General features: G+C 34.0%; 2 protein-coding genes across 4 annotated transcripts in view; both read right to left on the reverse strand.

Annotated features, from left to right (window-relative positions):
- LOC136039938 (arf-GAP with dual PH domain-containing protein 1-like) overlaps positions 1–11841 on the reverse strand; it is a 33051-nt gene extending 21210 nt beyond the window's left edge. The window contains exons 1-2 of the mRNA XM_065723938.1: positions 11684–11841; positions 2125–2350 (exon numbers count right to left, since the gene is read on the reverse strand). Coding sequence (XP_065580010.1) covers positions 2125–2350; positions 11684–11762 — 305 coding nt within the window. The 5' untranslated portion in view covers positions 11763–11841. The remainder of the gene's footprint in view (positions 1–2124; positions 2351–11683) is intronic.
- A 953-nt stretch (positions 11842–12794) lies between these two features.
- Positions 12795–24561, reverse strand: part of LOC136039940 (uncharacterized) — a 113986-nt gene continuing 102219 nt past the window's right edge. For all 3 annotated transcript variants that reach the window (XM_065723942.1, XM_065723940.1, XM_065723941.1), the window contains exons 2-6: positions 23990–24157; positions 19781–19932; positions 18416–18575; positions 16538–16702; positions 12795–13729 (exon numbers count right to left, since the gene is read on the reverse strand). In XM_065723942.1, the coding sequence (XP_065580014.1) occupies positions 13495–13729; positions 16538–16702; positions 18416–18575; positions 19781–19932; positions 23990–24147 (870 nt within the window). In that variant the 5' untranslated portion in view covers positions 24148–24157 and the 3' untranslated portion in view covers positions 12795–13494. The remainder of the gene's footprint in view (positions 13730–16537; positions 16703–18415; positions 18576–19780; positions 19933–23989; positions 24158–24561) is intronic.

Consider the following 24561-nt stretch of genomic DNA (forward strand, 5'->3'; position numbering starts at 1 on the left):
ATTTGCACGACTCAGCTGATTTGCACAAATCAGCTGAATGCTGATTTACTCAGCCCTTTGATTCAGCAAACTAAGCAGTTTTAGTGAGTGTTTTGCCCAAGGAATATGGGAGACCTATAAGAGTGGAAACTGGTACTAACGCCGAAAAGAATAATCACCATCACCATCTAGCATTTGGAGAATTTGTTCAAAACTAAACCACTACAAACTTAATTTTTTCTTAGGCTTTTAAACTGTAGGGGCAGGAAAATATAGTACAATTCTGTAACCAATAGGCCCACCAGCTCAAAGTTAACTAGCCTACTTTGTTCAAATTGGATTTTAATTCTTGAAAATAAAAATTGCGATCAATTATCACTTAGAGAAGTTTCAGCCACAATCCTATAATATTACAAATTAGTTATATCAACGATCTAACTTCTTTGAGATTTTCTACCATTATGTCTTATGCTAGTATATTTAGATAATTTTGATAAGCTTTCTCCAAAGGAAAACACACCAAAGGCTATGGGAGAACATGGTATCAAGCCACAAGGTAAGAATCTCAAATACTTAGATTACGTAGATGATTTGAATGTCCCATTTGAAATTGTCAGCGAAATGAACAAGTGTTTGGAGGTTTTGAGAGTTTAGGGTGCAAAAATAGACATACAAATTTATGTCAAGGAAGACTTAGTGACTCAGACTAAGAATAAATGAGGATGAAGAGTTAGGCAACGAGTAAGTGGAGAAAATGGAAAAATCCAGTAAGTGGATACATACTAAATGGATAAGTGGACAAATAAGTGTATAATACTGGGAAGTATTATTAGTGAAGCTTTAAAAAGTAAAATAGCTAAGGTGTAGGGTGATTTTTTACAGTTGAGAAAAGTTTGGAAGGACAGGAATATAACACTCTGGCCTACGACTGGAGTATTAAAAGCTGCGGTGATGACAGCAGTAAAGTGCAGCCCTAGGACTTCGGCGTTTCCAAAGTTTCAGAGAATGTACTACATATTTTCCAGAGAATAATGTAAAGATAGTTTTAGGTGCTCGTTTGAACGACCGTATATCAACAACCTTCAGTACGAAAAATGTGGCTCATCCCCTTTCTTTTAGAACTATAACGAAAGAAAAGTTGAGGTGGCCAGGCCACTTTTTATGGACAAGGGATAGTAGATAAAAAAAAAAAAAAAGAGCTTTTTTGCCATCCATCTTGGGCCGAAAGATCAGGTCGTTCCTAAATGGGGTGACAAGAGGTCATAAGAAATAATTTAAAGGAAAAAAGGACTTCTTGCGTCACGTAGATAGTGAAGCTGTCAGCAATTTCGTATGGAAAGGAGCTAGCGCATTTGGAGTCACCGCTAGGTGACTTGATAAATAAATTCACACAAAATACACATGTGTGCTGGGTGAAGCATTTACTTAATGTCATTTGTTAACAATAATTAACACAACCACGTACCCTCCAGATGCCAGGGCACGATTTTTTTTATCCAGAAATAGTACAGTGCATTACGAAAACTGCTCGAACTATGTTGCCAACTGGAAAGAAATATCTATGTATATTTATATTTTAAGCTGCCTATCTACCTATATCTATCTTTATATTTTACATAAAGATATATATAGATAGGAGGAAAGATGATAATAATAACAATAATAATAATAATAAAAAATTCGCCTCTGGTCCCACAACAAGTCATTTTTCGGTTCTAAGTAGAATACAATTCTCATATCCATCAATTCTAAGAAATCAGGGTTCATAGAATAAGCTTTAGTAACATCGACTCCAGTTGAAGTTTTATTTTGCAAATTTTATATTTTTATGGTGCAAATTTTATATAGTCGTGCGAAGTAAAAACAAGAAAAACATCAGCAAATCGACTTTAATACAAAAATTTTGCACAGTCCATGAGTTTAGAGCTCTAAAGCTTCCTCAACTTAGGGATTTTGTACTATCAATTGGAGTTAATTTCTCAGATATAGAAGGACTCTAAATCACGATACTTGTGGTCAATATGACGGTGCAAAAGTATTTAAATTGTGGAACAAGGTGAAACCTTAATTAAACATAATTCTGACCATGCCTGAATTAAGATCAGCATTCCAGTATTCCGGTTCTATACGACTTGTAGTACCTACCTAGAGTCTCCTTCTCCAGGTCTTCTATAGCAAGCAGGAACCCTTTCTTCATATTTACGGTTTGCATTAATATTACCAACTTCTTCCAGTCTTCTAATCTGGCTGTCCTCCCAGTGGTCAAGCTTCAAGTGTTTTACTTTACTAAGATGAACTCCAAGTCCTCTATGAAGGCCAGCACAAGTTGGACATAAAAACACCCCCATATTATATGATGCATACTCCACACCTGAAAGATGAGCGTTCACTTTATATGTTACAGGCAAAAGAGCCTTCGCTGACACTTGGCTAGCAAGGACCTGCTTCATATGCTTTCTGTATATTTAGATAGATGGTAATACACAGATTTACTATTTGATTGATTTCAAAGCTCCTCCACTAATGTTTGGGGAAAATTTTTAGAAAATCTTGCATAAAAATCCTGGCATTAAGCTTAACGGACATAAATTTAAACTTTATTTTTGTTTAAAGTCTCCGCCGACGACCACACCACTCGTATGAAAAACTGCACCAAAGCCGACAGAATCCGTTCGAATCGGACGTACATACTGCACTTCGAAAGTAAAGAATACCTTAATGAGGCTATCCAAGGCTATCCAGTCTCCTCTTAATGGTCACACTGCACGCATACGTCCCAATCCTGTGCGTTGCTCCAAATGTGGGAAAGGACTTGCCAACTCGAAACAGACTCCCTGTACTAACGACTTTAAATGTACCCTCTGCAACTAATGTTTGGGGAACATTTTAGAAAATCTTGCATAAAAATCCTGTCATTTAGCTTAACGGACATAACTTTAAACTTTATTTTTGTTCAAAGTGCGAAATATATGCCTAGAAAGCCCATTCATTTTTTAGAGCCCATTCATTTTTAAATCAACACAAATCATGGTTTTTGGCCTTTGCATAAACCTGCTAAAGACTATTGAAATCTTGACAGATATAAGTGACAAAAGGAAATCTGGGAGATGCATAACAGTGGCTATGATTTTGATCATTGAAGAATGGGAAGTAATGGGAGGCAGCTTAAACGAGATATATAAAAAAGCGAGATACTGAGGGTGGAAATGACAAATTATAGCTAAGTAAACTCCAGCCCAGCATTGGCATGCGGATTAATTCCTATTAGTCCCCTTTTCTTTCTCACCCTTATCAAAGGTTAACTTCTATTATTAGTTGAAATGACCACAGATAGGTCTTTTTGACCCATTAAAGAATTAAGGCTACAGTAAAAATAAAATCTGATTGTTGGAATTGGTTAAGTGGAAGCTTAAACAACCACCATATATATTAGTAATAAGGAAGTCAGGAATACAATTTTTCGTTGAAAAGGACTTCCATATAGAGTTAACCCGTTTTAGGCAGTAAAAGGCGCCAAATAAAAAAAGGAGAAGAAACGTGGGTGAATATCAGAAGGTGTAATTGTCTTTGGGAATCAGATAATTATTAATGTTAGAATTTTTGTAGACGAAAAGCAAAACAAAACACCAAAAACAAAAACTTTCGAAGATTGCAGGGCAACTAGCCCTCCTCCCACGCCTGTTTCCCAAAGTTTTCCAAAAAAAAAATTCGAGATGGCCATATTTTTAATTGTATTACTTTTTCTTTGCCAACTCAATTTTGCATGTAGAGATGTTCCGGGTGAATTTTCTAGGGGCTACTTTCAGCTTGTTTGGATTTCCGGGGAAAAAAATTTCACAGAAGGAGAGATTTTCTGAATGATCGAGAAAACGATCAGAAATTGAAGTATTTTTCAAATGAAAGTACGCTAAGGAGTCTTTTTCAGGCTAAATTGTCTGCAAAAAAATTTACGGGAGGGGGCTCAGCGAGGATGGAACTGTCTGAGAATATTTTAAGGGGGTGTGTATTTTAAATGGGAGGAAATTTCCATGGGAGAGGGGAAAATATTCCTTCCCTCTCTGAGGGGGGGGGGATATTTCAGGAAGCGTGAGTCAGCTTTTAATTGTTTCAAAAAGTAGAATTGTGGCAAAGAGTCAAACATTAGCGTAAAGAGCGAGGGATTGCGGAGGGGACAACTCATTTCATATACGGATTAATTTCTGTTCGTTTTAAGTTTTAATGTCGCTCCTTACTTTCAGCTAAAAAAATTATTTTTATTTAATTTCTGAACGTTTTTGAATTAATCCATGTTTGGTTTTGGCTCTCCGCACATAAATTATTAAAATGAAATTTGTATATTAATTCTTTTTTTGGCTAAATGGCTTTCTCTTAGTTTTGATCAGACGATATTGAGAAATAAGGGCTGGAGAAGGAGGCCTAGTTGCCCTCCAATTTTTCGGTTACTTAAAAAGGCAACTAGAACTTATAATTTTTAACGAACGTTTTTATTAGTAAAAAATATACGTAAATTAAGAATTAACTTACGTAACAAACTTTCATAACCTTATATTTTTATTATGTATACGAGGGGGTTTGTACCCTCGTTAATACCTCGCTCTTTACACTAAATCCTAAGTTTTGTCCCAATTCTTTAAGAATGACCCCTGAATCAGAAATGCCGTAGAATAAATAGTTGAAATTACTAAAAATACTTTAGCATAAAGAGCAAGATATTTATCTCCTCCTAAATACCTCGCTCTTTATGCTAAAGTATTTTTAGAACCCCTCATATGCGTAATAATCTCTTTTCGTTTTAAGTTTCAATGCTACTTCTTGCTTTCATTTGAAAAAACGTTTTCATGTTTATTTTTCATTGTTTTCTTAAAGTAATGCTAGAGAATCCTGCGCCCTTGTCATTGAATTTTTCTTCCCCATGACAGATTCCTACAAGGAAAGATCCTCTAACATAGCCCCCTCTCCTCAGCCCCACCCCCAAACAAAATAAAATCCCCCTGAAAACGTCTGTACACTTCCCAATAACCATTACTATATGTAAACACTGGTCAAAGTTTGTAACTTGCAGCCCCTCCCCCAGGGATTGTGGGGGAGTAAGTCATCCCCAAAGACATAGTTATTATGGTTTTCGACTATGCTGAACAAAATGGCTATCTCAAAATTTTGATCCGTTGACTTTGGGAAAAAAATGAGCGTGGGAGGGGGCCTAGATGGCCTCCAATTTTTTTGGTCACTTAAAAAGGGCACTAGAACTTCTCATTTCCGTTAGAATGAGCCCTCCTGCGACATTCTAGGACCACTTGGTCGATACGATGACCCCTGGGAAAAAAACAAAAAAAAAAAAACAAAAAAAAACAAACAAATAAACACGCACCTGTGATTTGTCTTCTGGCAAAAAATACAAAATTCCACATTTTTGTAGATAGGAGCTTGAAACTTCTACAGTAGGGTTCTCTGATACGCTGAATCTGATGGTGTCATTTTTGTTAAGATCCTACGACTTTTAGGGGGTGTTTCCCCCTATTTTCCTAAATAAGGCAAATTTTCTCAGGCTCGTAACTTTTGATGGGTAAGACTAAACTTGATGAAACTTATATATTTAAAATCAGCATTAAAATGCGATTCTTTTGATGTAGCTATTGATATCAAAATTCAATTTTTTAGAGTTTTGGTTACTATTGAGCCGGGTTACTCCTTACTACAGTTTGTTACCACAAACTGTTTGATAACTAAATTTTTTTATTAAATGGTGATAGTTTCTAATGCCTAGCCATCTTCCATGATGGAGGCTAGGGAAACACTTTTTTAAACAATGTTATAACTAGTTTTCCTCTTTTCCAAATTTGTTGCAGACATGTACAATAGCCTACACATAAAAATAAAAAAAAAAACCTGAGGCACTGTCAACATCAGAAGAACAATGTACCAATATAGTTAAATGAATATATATTAATCCTTCATGAAAAATAACACAAAATTAGGATATGTGACAAAATGAGTGTACATGAGTTATAGTATGTAAAAAAAGGGGTGCTTAGCTTGCCAGTGGTAGAAACGACACCAATAAGACAATGGTTAGTGAAATGGGAGCCTACTGTTCCAGGATTCATTCCCTTACTTTTTGAAATTTAGTTGACTTTACCACACCTTAGACATTCAAAGTCAATCATTGTATGCTAACATTGGTTTTAGAGAGGCAATCATAAACAATACAACCACATAAAGGGGTAATGGTAAAAACAAGCCGGAATCTAATAATAATATCTAAGGCTTAAACTCAAAAGAGCTTTGCCCAAATAAACAACAGCTGGAATTAATAGAAAAGACGCTATAATAACCAATCTGAACCATATCTCATGATGCCCTCACATGGAATAGTTTAGAAGGTGGTCCAGGAACATGTGCCCCCCATAAAGTCTAAATATACACTAATTATTGGGATGGAAGGGTGAAAATACCAGTGGGGAGGGGGCCAAAATTCGTTGATGTTCCATCAAAAATTAATTCTATATTCAACCCTGTCTGTTACTTCATCCAACTTGAAAACAGAGACTCAGTGGTGCAAAAAGAATCTCTGAGAGAAACTCAAGAAAGAACTGGATCCTTTAATTGGGATGGCTTCCACCAATATAGGCACCATTGTGAAAAGGATTGACTGAGGATTGCTGCAAAAGATGCGGTCTCTGACAAATCATGTTAAAAAGATCAGTCATTCTGTCCACCATTGGTCCCAGGCAAGGTGGATCTGCAGTGGGTTGCCACAAAAGTAAGAAAATCGAATCTGAGTTCTTTTTTAATAACTTTTTACTTACTAAGATGTTACCTATTTATGTTTCTTCAAGGAGAGTGGTGATAAAAAATACAGAAATCCTTTATATGATTAACCTGAAGTTCCCATAGGAAAACAGAAAACATGTCTAAATTAGACAAATAATGAGGCTTGTTTTAATAGTACCAGTACTTTCTGAAACAATTGATCCACCAATGGAAAACCACTGAGTACTCACAACTGCGGCATCATACAAAGCATTGGATAGCCTTATATTTAGTGTGGAGTAGACTTAGATTTATTTAGACATGGACTCTGGCAAAAGGCTAATTTATGCAGTCTTCAATGTCTCCCTAAAAGATATTATCAAGCAATCACACCTATATTGTAATAATCCAACCAGTATATTTTCCAAGGTTTGGACAAAATCGACTGCTCTACTTCTAGAAGTGGTTGCTGCTTTTCTTTTCAGAATAGCTTAAATTTCATCACATAAGTTTTATCAAGTATTTTATTAGTTAAAAGTGCAGGAGGCAAAAACTGTCCTATTATGCAGGATAGTAGAGGCTATAATGTGCCAACTGAGGGGCATTTAAATCCTTTTCCTATTACTTTTCTTTGGCATTATATATGTAGTTGACCAAATACGAATTCAAGTTGCATTTACTGACCCTGCTTAAAGTAAATATATACTCTATTTTGTATGCCTATTAACATTGAAGCCCTATGCTGTCTTTTGTATACATACTAAATGCAAGTTGTCTATTTTGTCAACAGGTTGATGGTCAATCAAACAAGGTAAAGCTCGCACAATGTATTCCTTTTTAAACAAATTAATCTCTCATGGACAATATTTATTTCAAAAAGTCTACCATCAGCTCTAATAGAGCAGAATTTGCTTTCAAAATCTTGTATAGAGAAAAAAAAACACTAGAAATTTATGAAACTTAGAACAATACAGACTACACCAATAGAAAATAAAAATTAGTTAACTATATTTTACACAATGAATTTTGAAAAAAAAAGGGAGAAAAAGAGGAGATTCACTTATTTAATGTATCAGTTATTTGAAGTGGAGGGGAAATTCTTCAACATCTAGGCTATCAATGGGAAATTTTATTGCAGTAAATGGGATTTTGTTGAAGCACAACAAAGGAAGGTAGATCTAAGGGGAGGGGGAGGGAGCTAAGGAATAGCGGATTTGTCTAGGGCTGATTTAGAGTGCTATTGGTAATGTGTAAGGAAATGTTTGTTCTTCTTTCATGATGAGTAACCAGATCTGCCCTGTAAAGCAAAGAAAAATAAAAGGAACTTTATCTTAACCAAAGATAATTCTTAAGCATTTTTTTGGACTGCCTCTATTCTGTCTAAGAATCCCTTGGGTGTGCCAAAGAGGAAAGACATACTCAAGAATTGTAGCACAATTAAGAGGAAAAATACTCCATTAGCATGATTTGCAGCATGTAAACTTTTCAATATGGTAAGTACATTATCTGTTTAACTCCTAAATTCTGGGCTAATAATGTTTCTTGCACATACAACTTTGTTCTGGTTTGATTTTTTAGTAAATAATAAGTGTGTGTGACTGTTCCTCATTTTCTTCTGTATTGACTATTTTCATTTCTTTCTACCTACATTCCTGTCCATAGGGCTCTGCAGTATGTAGCCTATATGATTATGTGATTGATTTTATTGTATATATTTTTATTGAATAAATCTATTATTGTTTCTATTATTTTACTATTATAAACCTTTTATTGATTTATTTTTATTGAATAAATCTATCTAAGGAGCTGAAGAAGGGAGAAAATGTAAATTTGCAAGCTGTAAAAGATCACTAATATGGTAATGTTAGTGATAACACCCTAAAATCTTATGGTACTAATCAAAGTTTGGATGAGGGTAGTCAGTTAAAGAAGGGTCAGTCCTCAGATAATTTACTGTTAAAATTGTCAGCTTTCAAGAATTGACTGTCATATTGTTAGCAATAGTTTCATTTTGTATCTGTTCCATGATATCCATTGGGCTTCTTTTAAAACTGATCACATCAGGCTAGGCTGCTCACTATGTTCTACTGTTAACATTTGATCCACTTCTACCCTGCAAAAGTACTAAAGTGCTGGGTAGCAATATTTTCTTGGTAGCAGTCTAGTTTGTCCTGTTCTTAAATAAGCAATAGGCTACCCTCCCCAGGTACTTGGATACAGATCTAGAGTAAATTTCTGTTTTTTATCCAATTGGCATTATGAACTAACTGATTATGACCAATAAGTACAAAAAAAAAAAAAAATGAAAACCCAATGGGAGGAATCTCCATAAATCCAATGATCAAGCTTTTAATACTGCAAAAGATTGAGACTTCTGCTATTGAGGTGCTCAATTCAAAGACATAAGTATATGGTTCAATTGCCTTGCAATTCTAGGCAACTTGTTGGTCAACTAATATTTAATTAATTTTTTTTTAGTGCAACTTTCTGAGCTTGTGAATTGGGTCAGTTGCCTCGCACTCTAGGCAGGTGGGGCCTATATTTAGACTGTATGCTTGTTTGCCAGCATTTCTAGGTAACTTAATGGTCATGTATCAATTCTAAAATTTGGTCAACCTGCCTGAGACTCAAGGTGGGTGTGACTCTCCAAAAGCTAACACACAAGTATTTGTCTAATTTGAGTCATGGCCATTCCTGCTGTCTACCAAAACACTTGGAACACTATAGGTTTCCTCATTTGCCTGTAAGTGTAGGGGACTTGTTGGTCATGAGTTTATCTTAAAACATGATAGTCTGCCTGAGACTATAAGCAGACAAGCCTATTAGGCTTAGGTCATTTGTTCGCCTGAGAGTCCAAACAAATTCAGTCCCTGTTTTTGTATACAACTTCAGTCAATATTATCCATCATGAGTCAACCCAAAAATAGGCTACTGATAATCCCTAAGGTTCTATGACTATCTACCTTAGTTCTGCCCTAAGATGGATGATAGACTATTTATCAACAAACAAAACTGACATAACTTTTATAAATTCCTGAAAAAGGCCAATGCCAGACATGCCTCTGACTTACACTGTCTGTCATGGCTTTTTCTCTGATTAGCCATTGGCAAATGATTTTAATTCAAGTTGATTGATGGCAATTGATTTTAAATCAAGATACCTTCCCAAGACATAATTTAGTCTGTAGATAGATCTCTGAAATTTTTTTTTCCTAACCTAACCTCTGGTAAAATTCTAGTTTAGTGACTTCTTGCTATCTCAGAAAGGTATTTTGAAGTACCTATTTCTACTCCCTCTTCCTCTAGAGGGTCCAGACCTTTGATGACCTTTAAAAATATGTGTGTTATAAAAGTGAAACCTTGCAAAATAGATCTTCTGCTTGAATGAAGTATAACAAAATTGTTTTCAGCTTCACAACTTTGCTCAATCCCAATTAACAAGGTTTTAAAGATATGCAAATACATTTCCTAAATTTTGAAAAAAAAAACATTGATATGGCTCAGAATTGCATTTTCAGAATCAAATGCAGAGAAAAAAAAAAAAACAACTGGTAACTGAAAATTAAGGTAAAATGTGGTTTTGTCAAAATTCAATAGGTCATGTAGGTAAATTTCAGGGCCCTCTAGAGGAAGAAGGATTGGAGATGGTATTTTAAAATACTTTCTTGGGATACACATTAGCCAGTAGACCCATCCCTGAAAGTTTTACTTTCCTAACCTGACCCTTTTCTGAGATAGCAAGAAGTTGCTAAACTAGAATTTTACCCAAACCTCTTTCAAAGATAGCAAAAAGTAGCTAAACTAGGACTTTACCCAGCCTGTTTTTTGTTTGGCTCTAGATGGATTACCAATAAGGATTATCTTTAGCAATCTGCAGTAAAATTCTAGTTAATTGACTTCTTGCTATCTTGGAAAGGGTTTAGGTTAGGAAACTAAAACTTTCAGGGATGGGTCTACAGGCTAAAGTATGTCCCGGGAAGGTATTTTGAAGTACCTACCTCCACTTCTTGTCCCTCTAGAGGGCCCTGAAATTTGCCTACAAGACAGGTCTATACCTATTGAAATTTTGACAAAACAATATTTTACCTTAATTTTCAGTTACTAGTTGCTTTTTCTCTGCCATTAGTTCTGAAAATACAGTTCCTGTTATTTGAGTAGAATTCTGAGCCATATCAATGTTTTTTTTCAAAATTTAGGAAATGTATTTGCATATCTTTAAAACCTTATAAAATGGAATCAAGCAAAGTTATGAAGCTGAAAACAATTTGGTTGTACTTTAATTAAGCAGAAGATCTATATTGCAAGGTTTCACTTTTATAACACACATATTTTTAAAGGTCATCAAAGGTCAGGGTCCTCTAGAGGGAGAAGGAGTGGAGTTAGTTGCTTCAAAATATCTTCCTAGGACATACTTTAGTCTGTAGATCCATCCCTGAAAGTTTCATTTTCCTAACCTAAACCCTTTCTGAGATAGCAAGAAGTCAATAAACTAGAATTTTACCGCAATCTGCAAAAGATCAAATAAGTAAACTTGATAAAACAAAGCTAAAGATAGATAAAACAAGCCCTAGCCATATCAGCCTACATAAGCCTAGGCTATTATAACTGAGAAGTCCATTGCTTTGTTTTCTTTTTCATATATACTTGAGATGTATCTATGAACATTGGGGGGAAGGATGTACTGTTAGAACAGCAACCAGAGTATTTGAAGAGGACTAGCCTAGGCTAAATAAGAAATATAAGCCTTGATTATAGGAAGCCAATATTTTATTAGCATGTTTGTTTTAGAAGCTGTCAACTACTAAACATTTACCCACAGATCTACTGTATTATTGCGCTGCTGAAAGATTTTACTCCACTCCATTTGTTACTGGCTTAGTCTATACAAAATGAAAACAAGAATTACAAAGAAGTTCAAAACCCAATGAGACTGGGCTCTACTAAGAGAACTTACTCTTGCTTGAACAATCTACACATTTATCATTCCCTGGCTTTTTTAATAGCTCAAGAAACTGCCGGTTCTTTTCGCCCATCGAAAAATTTAGTTAACTTCTCAGTGCATTGGCATAACGTGGATTTTACGATTCAAATTCTAAACGGTTTCCTATCAGTGTTTTCATTTCAATAATTTGACAATCTTCAGGCTTATACCGAAAAAGAGAAGAACAAGATGTGCCAAAATGCAAACTGCCTTCATGGCACAAAATCAACCTAAATAGTCTGCCTCTTTGGAAGATAGTGTATTTCAAGGAGATTCACACATCTACTACCGTTGGCTTGAGGGTAGTTTCTAAGGTAATATGGTACTACTTCTGAATATTGGGACACAGTGGTTTGTGCTCGTGTGAAACAGGTTGATTTTGCCCTGGACTCCAAAATTGACCTATAAGGACATCATTGTCAATTTTGTTCAAAGGAGGCGGTAATCAGAACAAGCTTTCTTGTTGCCGTTGTTAGGGTATGTCAGAACTAGTTTTCCTTTGCTTATGTTTGAGTCGGGAGGTGGTGTTGTCATTAATTTCGTCCTGACGCCATCAACCCTAGTTCGTTATACTATTAAGTTTTTTAAGCTCTCAAATTCAAATTGTGCATACTCTGTATACCAAGCATAGTTACTTTGGTGGCATTTAGTTTTTTGTAAACAAAAATGTACCAAAAATCAAAAATCTTTTCTTTGACTTTAGAAAAGAATATATTTTTAATAAATTTTCTTCTTTTCTCTCGTAGTTTCTTCAAGAGAACTATAGCTTTTGATTATACAGTAATATTTATCATATTGTTTATGGAAAAATTGCATTTAGTGTTAATTTTATATTTTTCTTTTTAGTTTACCTGTAACATACAGTCCAGGCCAATTGAAATTTATTAAAGAAAAAGAAAAATCAATTATTTTTAGATTATTTTTCCTAGTATCTAAAATTTTCTGTCGAGCCCTTGAGTTGCAAATAAATAAAAACCTCCAAAGCAGTAAATTATCCTAGTTCTCAGAAAATACTAGTAAGTTTAATTACAAAATATGTATAAAAACTTAAAAGTAAAAAAATAAATCAACATTTGATTTTGATTATGTAAATAATGACCAAGAAATATTAAAGATACAGTAAATACCAGGCAAGGTTACGAACATGTAAGAACTAAAATGGTTAAACAAGAAGATGATTCTGATTAATAGCTATAGAGAATATGAGAGTCTGATCTTTTTAAAAACCAGAGCTATCAGATACATGCCAATGAATTTTCTGGGGGATAGATTTGGGAAAATCTGTAGAAAATATGATTAATACCTGTAGTTTTTGCCTTAACAATGTCTGTAGTTTTATGCAGAACAATCAAATGCCTCTGTTGGCGAGAAAAACGACTTGTTCGTGCGTACTTTAAAATGAAAACATAATTCAAACTATCACTTGCTCACGAATGTACTACCCGCGGAATATACATTGCGACCGAAAGATGTGGCATGTAAAAATAAGCTAGCTGTACAATAAATTCTGCTTCCTTTTTTTTGAGAAGGGACCATATCCCTGTAAAAAATGGCAAATATATCTTTGAAAGCCACACAATTAATCGTGCACATACAGATGAGTTTTTTTTTTTTTTTACAAGATGCGGGAAACATTTTGGGAGGGCGTTAATCGTCTTTCTATAATATCTCCCTCCTGCTATGGTTACGGCAAAGCTACAATCACTATTATTTCTTCTTAGGAACATATTTGACATACAAGTGGTTATTAGTCAGCTAAGTATTGTTTGTCTTATTTAAAACAGTTATAGAGCTCTAGCCTTATTCAGGCTGTACATGTGCAAAGACGATTGGGCAACAGATTTGACAACAGTGCTAACATCACTAACAAAACTACGGACTCTGTCTATAGTTGATGCTGCATCCATAGGTGCCAAACTTCGGGAAGAAATTGCTTTATCGATGCTTCGGTATTTCTCAGGCTGAACGAATCGATGAGTAGGAACTCCAAACTGCGTGACACATCTCTTTTTTCTTCGACTAAACAACAGAAAGAAAATGAAATTTAATATATTTCTATAAAGATATTCGTATTTTTATTCCATATTTCAATCTATAAATACTATATCTAAAATTTGAATTAAAAGATAATAGAGCTTATGATAGAAAATCTATCCAGTTGATGGATTTCTTTAGTAATATAATATGTTTCTATAAATTTAGAATGCGACTAACCAATGGGGAAAGAGGCACAACTTTGCCTTTAATATAAATACAAAGAAGATCTTTGAATTAATTTCAGTGATTTTGAAAGTACAAGATACAATCGGTTAATGTTGTTAGATACTGAGGCGACGTGTGCTTTACCTTGATAGGGGCTAATGGCATGGACAAATTGGATAATTTACTTTTTATTGTCCTTGCAACTGAGGTATCAAATAGACAGACAATTGTGCACAAATATCTTGCCTTTTAATTTGGTTTCTTCCCAACATTATTACCTATTATGTCAGTAAAACTTGGCAACAGAAACAAGATAAATTCGAAAACAAAGAAAATTCTTGACTAGTTAAGAAAAGATAAAAACCCAAATATTTTGCAAAGGACTTCTGTCAGCCTGTCTTTATTGCAAAAAAGAGGATAATGTAAAACAGTAAAATTTGAACAGGTAGAAAAAAATCCATACAAAAACCGGAAAAACAAAACATCAGAGATTGAGTTCTTAACTGAATGACAAAAAATAAAGGAAGAAAAAATTCACATTAGAAGGAAACCATCTCAAAATTTTAGGATCGGGAAAGGACAATGTCTTGGCAATTTTATGTATTTTTTACTCTTTCAATCCCCTAGAATTTCTTTTTTTAATGGTTGTAAATGTTTTCTTGGAAATGATCTCAATAGGGACTCAAGGATTTAATAAATAGGGTCCAAGAAAATGTCCCATGCAACAGTACCTTTATTCAGTGTGAGGTTTTGTGCGTGTTCCACGGCCATCCCGAAGGGATGGACAGACTTTCTATATCAGTATCGATTCGCTAAATCTATGCAAAATTAAAAAAAAAAAAACGCAGAGGGTTTTAGTAGGATTTTTTCCGCTTTTCATTATTGATTTGATAAATCAAAACCGATTTTTTTTCCCATAATGGATATTTTTTTATGAAAAATGGCATTTTCTATTAAAACTGCGTTTTTCTTGTGTTAAAATTAGTATAACTAGGCCTGAGTTTTCATCTTTCATCTTTCTTCATAGAAAAACTAGAAAAGTTGTATTAAGTTGGATATATTGGTCAGTATTCACAAGGTCTATTTCCAAAAATTCTTGCTAAATTTATTGGCAAAGTACCTCAGTGTGGCATTTGAACACTGAAGTAAAAAAAAGGTTGCATTTATTTCAGATACCTTTGTTAATCCTGAATGATAACACACTTTCTGACAGTAAACCTATTTATCCTGTTAGAGACGTTTTTTTTTTTGTTTCTAGTGACCACCCTTAAATGTTAATTAAAGAATTGTTGTCTAAGGAAGAACTACTTAAGAATCAATCTGATTATTACTGTTTCTTGTGCCATGGTTTTTTTCTTTAGATGTTCAGTCATTTGTCATCTTGTGCAATTTTGCAAGTGTCATAGATACTGGAAACTAATTCCTTCTTCCTGTTAAATATTTCACAGACTCACACATGCTAAACTAACACGTTCCTTCATTCCATTGTAATTTCGCTTTGTTTTTTAACCACCAATTTCGTTGTGCAACATTTTCGCTTGCATTTCAATGTGATTTTTGCTATTCTTATTCGGAGTCATTTTTCATATTGTAATTTTGGACCAAAAACGATAAGACGACCCTTGGATAAAAAAAAATAATTTTTGCTATTTGAATACATGTAAGTGTAATGTCACTTACAATGTTTTTTTTTTCTGAGATGAATTCAGTTCCTCTTTCCTGTTTATATCCTCTGTTCTGACGCCAAAATAATTTATTCCATTCCAAGGTGGTTAAGAATTCCAGGCGTGAATTCATATTTTCTTCCTGTTTGCAGACGGCAAAATAAAATTTTTTCATTCCAGGGCGAAAAATCAGCAGTTTCAGTTTGTCTTACGTAACTCTGGCTTAAATTCAATTAATTCTTATATATTATCCACCACAAACTCACCCACGATAGGCCAACACGTTCCTTCATTCCATTGTAATTTTGCTTTGTCCTTCAACAGCAGATTTCGTTGTGCAACGTTTTCCTTTTTGTTGTTGTTGATAGTGCTTCAGGGCTGCACACGTAACAAAAAAAAATGTTTTCAAACAGTCACACACAAACACTTAAACTTTCGTAACAATATCGGAACCTTGGCTCAATAAAGGGCATTCTTTATAGATGACCAGGGCAGACTCGCAGCTTAGAACTGTAGGGAAACTGTTACCGTCCTATTTTTATCAACAGAGAATGCATTTCAGTATGATTATTACTGTTTCTTGCTCCATGGCTTTTCTTTAGCTGTTCACAACCATTTGTCACATTTGTAGTTTCGCATGCGTCATAGATGCTAAAAACAATGTGACCACCTTTTTTTTGGGGGGGGGGATGATGCAATTTAAGCTCTTGAAATGCTCATAAATATGACGCCACTCGTATGATTTTTTTTTAAAGGCTTTAAACGACTTTTTCAAATTCATGACCTATCTAGATGGCTTTTTCATGCAAGAATATCCCAGGTCGTCAATTAAAAAAATATGGAGACGTTAATAAAAAACATAAATATATGCATACTTGTACGTTTGAAGAAAATAGATTTATGTCAGTCAAAAAGTTGTAATGATATGAAGATTCTATAACTAGTTAAATGGAAGACTTACCCTGTTGAAGTTAGGCACTGACGATTAACACCGGTAAAAGGAAATTCTTCTTTGAAACACACAACACCACCTACATTGAAAAAAGCCACACCCACAGAGTCACTAACTTTATCACCATTGTTCATTAAACATACACGAAACTTTTCGTCACAAGCACAATGGGCCCTGAAAATTAAGAATGTTATGCTATATTATTATTATATATGTATACATATATCTTGTAACTTATAACTACGTAATATACTATAAATACTTAGTCGTAACTCAGGCTAGTCACATTCATTTGGGAGAGAGGGGGGAGGGGCGGTCACCGCCAATAGTTTGGAAAATCTGATAATTTGCTAAATAAACTAAAAACGATATTTGGTGAGGAAGTGTCTTATGTCTTACCAGGTTCAATTTTATGTCAAAGAATAAAATTGGAGTAGACTGAGAGATGCATTATTTTTTTTAAATTAATGTTGATATAGTAAAAATAGGGATAGCGCTAATTTGTTTGAATTTTGATAGAACTTGATAAGTGTCCAAAATAGATGCGTGCTTTGCTTTTCGGGCAAGAAAAAACTTTGCAAAACTTATCAAAAATTTGTTTATATACATTTTGGTTATTTTTTTTATAAGTAAACAATATTTTTTTGGAGGGAGGGGATTCAGACTCGGCAACCCTACTCTCCCCTGGATAAGACCTTGATAATAGCATAAAATTTTTATAGTACTAAGATTCTAAAAAATATAAATAGAAGTAGATATTTGAAGTCTGAAAAAAGTCATAAATCCATCTGAGCTTTTAACTACGATTGCAATACTTTAATTCCACTTGCTTCTAACTATTGCACGAGCCACCAACACCCAAGCTGTGTAAAAGGTCGTATTCCCAAATAATGTTTTATAATTTTTCTCGTTTTTTTTTTATTTACATATGTTATAAGCTAATTTCTTCTCATTTAAGACTTTAAATTTGTTTAAGACTGTTATTTTCCGATTTGGAGTAGCATTTGCAGTAGTCGAAATAAAAAGAAAGATTAGCGTAAAAGTAGAACAACAATAGAAAATGAGTGTGAACATCGACGAAATTTCTAGATCAAAATCAAGAAGAGTAAACAGATATTAGTCAAATAAGGCTTCACCAAAACGCCAACAAATTTTATTTCTTTCCTGTACTTATCATATCTTTGTCAAAAACTTTATTGCACCACTAAGTGCATTTTGGACCAGCTATTTTAATGGGGCTCTAAAAAGTAAAAATTTTAAACTTTACAAAGAAATTTGAAAATTTTTTCTGAATTTATAACATAAGGTATATTTTACACATGTTATCTGATTCTAGAATGTTAACACTTTTTGGGCTCAAAATCTTAATTTTTCAGTAGCTAGAGTTGAAGTTACAGATTTTTCCTTAGTAATTTCACAAATTCAATGAGTTCCAACAAAACTGTTATGTGAATATTCCAGGTGACTCCATGTTTAATTATTCCGGAGAGCTAAAAAAGACCTCAGCATAGAAAATTAAAAATTTCAGACTAAAATAGTTGTTTTACGAACTAAAAAAAAGTACATATAAAACGGATTATCCTCCTATCTTTTTAATCGACGTTTTTCTGGAGCCCTATCTACAAACAAAGAGTATTTTTATGGGGGAGGGGGCATTTCTTTTGTTGATAGTGAGCTATTGTAGATACCATGCTCACATTCATCATTGGTCACCATATCATTACAAAGGTCATCATCTCTAAGTACATTTTGCTTTGTACTCTCACTTTGTGCAACATAAATTGGGATTAGCCCTCGATCTTTGAAGTTGAGATTTTCCTGAAAACCTATTTAAAACCTTAAAGGCTATTTTAAAACTTGAGATACTAAGGGCCAAGTTATAACTACCTTGTAAACGGTGAACTATTGCAGAGACCATGCTTACATTCACCGCTGGCCATCATATCATTGCAATGATCATGTTCTCTACAGCACATATCAGTCTTCCTGTAAATTCCTAAATCATCCGGACTGTTTGCTATATCACCGGGTCCACACCATTTCGTTCCTAGAATTAAAAATACTTAATTGTAAGAATATACTTGAGATTAAAATCAAAGATTAGAATCTCAGATTTAAAAAGAAAAAACGAAACAAAACAAAGTGCCAGGTTTGAAAATGTAAACCTGAAGTTGTAATAAATGTATCAACTCATTGAAGCAAAATTTCACTTTATATTTATCAGTGCTTGAAAGAGACGAATCTGCTCTTATGTGAGATAATGCCTACTCCCTTAAGTCTTCACTTTTTGTTTCTACAGAAACGAAAAAAAATGTTTTTTTGCAATAAAATTTTTGCGAAGATACAGCCATTAGACGACATTGATACACAGCTTAGAATGTTTGCCTGATGTTATTTTCAGGCTCTTAAAAAAAAAAAAAAATAGTATTTGGAACATAAAACGAAATGAAGATTTTGTCAGTAACTGGTCTGTCATGACAACCTCAAATCGAATCCTTTAAATAAGGGAACACTATAAGAAAACGAGCCAAGATAATATTTGCTGTACCTGAGAGAACACAATAAATGTTCAGTCTTGGGTTGTGAAGTTTTTGGGGTTAAATAGTTCTTCCGAAATTTTCCTTGTAAAAATCAACCAAACTTTTTTCAAAACAGTATATTTACGGCAATGACGTAAATCATAGTAGTTCTATGCACTAAAAGAAATAAATTCTTCTTTGTAGTTGAAAATTTTGATGCTTGAAGTGAACTTCAATTAAAATAATTTTCACAAGAAATTCGATTTTAAATGCCTTTTCACTATCTTCCCAGTTTCTTAGCCAACAGGATCAATACAGATTAAAATCTGAAAATATAGAAGGCCTATATAATGCCAACAAAGGGAAACCCGTCTTTTGTATTCTCCTTAAAGGTAATAATAGGGCAGAACCAGAAATATTTACTGAAGAAGACCCAAAAAGTATGTAAATTTATGTAATTTTCCAACCCTCAGAAGGAAGTTTTGACCAAACCTCTCGCCCACCTGGGTATGGACTTGGGCCAAATAAATTTGATAAATTTAAGCTAGATAGTTTTTGCAGATTGAGATGACCCGCAACAAACTACTCCAAATTTTAACGTGGTTTATTCACCGTTTTTTCCAGGCTTTTGCCTGAGAACTTTGCATCTATACAAAGCAGAAAACATAAGTCAATCTACCGGTTTGGCAGCTGTGATAATAATCTCTCAGAATTGTGAAGGAGCAATCCTTACCTGGGTAGATAAATTCCATCCGTTCCCTGGGGGGAGCAGGTGATGTGATACTTATACTGTTTCTCAACTGACACGATGCAATTTGTCCATTGATTGATTCGTCGCTAATATCAAATGTTTGTGTTACACTACTAAGGCGTTGAATGTAGAATCTGAAATAAAGTCATTTCATTAACGGATAAAGTTGAAATCCATAAGCTAAATTAATATGTAGTTAAAAAATTTATGACTAGAAGCGAAATACCTGACGAGTATACACCGATTTTCTTTAAAAAGAAATGCTACTAGTACTATAGCCCTGAATCATTAATTTTTTTTTACCATACTGCAGCAAGGGAAACAGATTTGAAGCATTCAGGGGTGTCAGTTCACGAAAATTAGAGGGGAGGGGAATGCATTTTTCAAGACATAGGAAGCAGTTTCTGAAAATATAAAAAAAAAGACAAGGCAGGTTTTGAACAAAAATTCTAAAAGAGATGTATGAAACCATTCCTATAATAGCTTTAAGGTGTCTAGTTTAAGCAAAATACAGTATTTCTAGGGATTTTTTGCTGTCTATTGAAAATTGGGAGACAACTAGGGATAGAATCTCACAACAAAAACAAGAGCTAAGAGCTCATATGACACTTGTGACGAGGCTGGAAGAGCCAAGAGCTCATATGGTGTGAGCTCTAGCAAAATTCTAAGAATCAACAAATTGATTTAAAAGGAAAATCAGAGGCTTAATGCCGGTCGGGATTTAAAATAAGAGCTCTGAGTCACGAGGTCCTTCTAAATATCAAAACTCGTTAATATCCGATCACCCACTTGCAAATTGAAAACATCCCTTTTTCTAATTTGTCCTCTCCCTTCAGCCCCCCAGATGGTCGAATCGGGGAAAACGACTTATGAAGTCAATTTGTACAGCTCTCTGAAACGCCTACTAATTTTCATCGTCCTAGCACGTCCGGAAGCACCAAACTCGCCAAAGCACTGAACCCCACCCCCTACCTCCCCCAAAAAGAGCAGATCCAGTAAGGTTACATCAATCACGTATCTACGACATTTGCTTATTCTACCCACCAAAATTCATCCCGATCTCTCCACTCTAAGCATTTTCCAAGATTTCTGGTCAACAGATCTGGTCTGGATTTGAAGTAAGAGCTCTAAGACATGAGTTCCTTCTAAATATGAAATTCAATTAAGATCCGGTCACCCGTTCGTAAGTCAAAAATACCTCAATTTTTATAATTTTTCCAAACTAACACCCTCCAGCTCCCCCAAAGAGAACGGATCCGTTCCAATTATGTCAATCACGTATCTATAGCTTGTGCTTATTCTTCCCATCAAGTTTCATCCCGATCTCTCCACTCTAAGCGTTTTCCAAGATTTTAGGTTACCCCAACTCCCCTCAATGTCATCGGATCCCGTCGGGATATAAAATGAGAACTCTAAAACACGATATCCTTCTAAATATCAAATTTCATTAGGATACGATCACCCGTTCGTAAGTTAAAAATGCCTCATTTTTTTCTAATTTTTCCGATTTAACCGCCCCCCTCCCGATCGTCGAATCGGGGAAACACAATTTTTAATTTAATCTGGTCTGGTTCCTGATACGCCTGCTGCATTTCATCGTCCTAGCTTACCTGAAAGTGCCTAAACTAGCAAAACCGGGACAGACAGACCGACCGACGGAATTTGCGATCGCTATATGTCACCTGGTAGATACCAAGTGCCATAAAAACCCTTGAGATAAAAATTCAATAATTTAAAATAAACAGAGGGTGCAAACAATAGAAAAAACACCACACACACACACACAGACACACACATATATATATATATATATATATATATATATATATATATATATATATATATATATATATATATATATATATATATATATATATATATATATATATATATATATATTATATATATATATATATATATATATATATATATATATATATATATATATATATATATATATATATATATATATATATATATATATATATATATATATATATATATATATATATATATATATATATATATATATATATATATATATATATATATATATATATATAATAGAATTGGCACACAAACAACAGATCTCCGATTTCGCCTACAGCCTTTTTTAGGTAAGATATACTTACAAATATCTTTAATTATGTTTTAGTCCATAAACTTTACTCTTGATAGACTATAGGATGTTTTAGCACTGAAGACCAGGTTCCTAAGCAAGAAAGGGATTTTTAGATACATCCCAGAGTGTTAAAATTTCTTAAGTTTTTTCAGAATACCAAGCGAATATGCTCCCCCCGCCCTACCTTAATTCATTGAAATTGTTGTTGGTTTTGCTTTTAGTCTCTTTGCTGTTCTTCTATTTTCACTTTGCTCTTAATTCATTGTTCATCATGGTGAGCTAGCCCAGCCTTAAGAGCCACGAAGAAATGCCGTATATTGTCCTATTTTTTCATTAAATTAGTTTTAAATCTTTTTTTGGCAAAATTAGTTTTTCAAAGAAAAGCGAAGGGATGCATTAAACTAAAAAATTACAGGAATAAAGTCAAATAATTATCCAAGCGTAAACTGCCACAAATCACCATCAATAAATAAATGAAACCCAGCACGAACGGAAAATGAAATAAATAACTAAGTCAAACTCAAAACGAGCAGAAACTAAAAATGATAGAGCCGACACCCCCATGCCTTCTAAAGACCAGATGAAAATGTAGACTTTACTGAAAACAATCCATATTTGAAATGAATGTTATTGTTTCTCACAATTTTGAAAAAAAAAACACAATCTTAACCAAGATGAACTGAAAAAGCAACAAATAATGAATAGTGGATTGACAGTTTAATATGCATATACTGATATTTATTCCTTAAAGTTTCAATAACTTCAGATTTATCAAAGTTTAAAAAGTGAAAACATTTAAAATGTTTCATCAAAGATCCCCTTCATCAAGCCCTAGAAGTTACAACTTATGAGAATTAGCCGCTAACCATGATATTGTTGATATGCCTTTTTGATAACCTGGATATTCCTAGATTTAGTTCAGATCAAATTCCCCTCAACACTTTCTAAATTTTCATCTTAATACTCCCAGCCTTAGTAATAATTGCAAAAGAAGTAGTAGCTAGAGCAGTAATTGTAGTAGTAGTAGTAGTAGTAGTAGCAGTGGTAGTAGTATTAGCAGTAGCATCCACACAGAGCCGTTCAAGGAGGGAAAACGGGGCAGATGCCCCACACATCGCAGATGAGGACACCAGGGTTGGGAGGGAAGGGATGCCAACTTTTTATCACTTTCATTATGCTTTGATTTGGCTTTTTGTGCTTGTATCTGAATCGGGAGAGAGCGCTGTAAGTAATTACTTCCTTGTCCCCCCGAACCCTAGTTTCAGCTTTGCGTGCACTTATTGCATTTTGTTTATTTGGTGTCCTCCTTTAAGCATTCCCTGAAAGTTCCAACTTGACCCCACATGACATTCCCAAGATACGCCCTTTTGGCAATCTGTATGTGCTTAGTGCATGCACATTGATTATTGAAACATTCAATACTACAAAAAGTGCTGAATATTTCGACCCCACTTCTAGGGGCCTTATTTAGGAGCAATAAAAAAATGAAAACAGATTCATGCAATGAAAAGCCCATAGATCAGCGAGAGAAAGACAAGCTCAACTAAAAATTAAAATATGTTTACATTCGATTATTATGAAAGAAAATTTGTTCCCATTAATGTAATATTTAACAGGTTCACGCCGAATTTCTTTTTTTTTACCATTCAACAAATTTTGGCAGGAATTACGTTGAAATAAAATAAAACCTTTAAATAATAAATAAGTGCAGAACAGCAGAAAAGTTTCAGAATTGCATGTGAATCCAAAACGGATGAGATGTAATAAAAAAGAACTTGGTGCTCATGGGATATCTTATTGGCCATAAATTTTCTAATGTAATTTAGATTATATTTGATATCCAATAATATTAGGTCTTTGATACTAGAAGGTGAGTTGTTCGACAGAAATTATTTTACTTTTTCTTCATTTTTTTAAAAAGAAAAAAAAAACACACTAAGACATAATTTAAAATATCTAGCATTTATTTAAAATATTAAATAAAATCTAAAATATGATAAAATATTTTTCTTAACAAAAAGTAATTATTTGCTGTAATCATAGAAACACAACTTATCTAATAAGCTTACCTGCTTCCGTATATTCTGCATGGCCGTGTTGGGAGTAACGGAACAAAAACCGCTCGACTGTTTTTCGAGTTCTTAAAGAGCATTCCGGGTTCTAAGTTGGTCCCAACCACAGTAGACATTGGAAGAAGAAGGGTAACACAAAATACGATTAGGTCCATCAATAGACATCTGGAAATATATATTAATGTACTTTGTTGCAACATTTCTTAGACGTTTAACTACTCGGGCATAAAGGAAGTATAAGGGGCATTCTCAAACATTTCAAAACTTTTCAAATTTCTGTCTATAATACTTCATGGTGCTCACTCAGCATTTGCATGCGCCTTTACATTTTGGCCTCAAGATTGAAACTTTTGGCTCAAGAGCATTGCCTCGAAATGCTTTCAGTAAAGCACAAATAACGTTCTAACCTTTAAACGATTGAAGGTACACGACATAGTCACATCTATTGTAGATTATTTCGGTTCGCTTTAACTTTGACTAGATTATTTATTTTATTCAGTAATAGTAAATTACGTTTGGGCTCAAGATCGTAAACAGGTAATATAAACTCAAAGCAAAGGATTTATTAT

This window comes from Artemia franciscana, chromosome 20 (assembly GCF_032884065.1).
Source record: "Artemia franciscana chromosome 20, ASM3288406v1, whole genome shotgun sequence".
Taxonomy (NCBI): Eukaryota; Metazoa; Arthropoda; class Branchiopoda; order Anostraca; family Artemiidae; genus Artemia; species Artemia franciscana.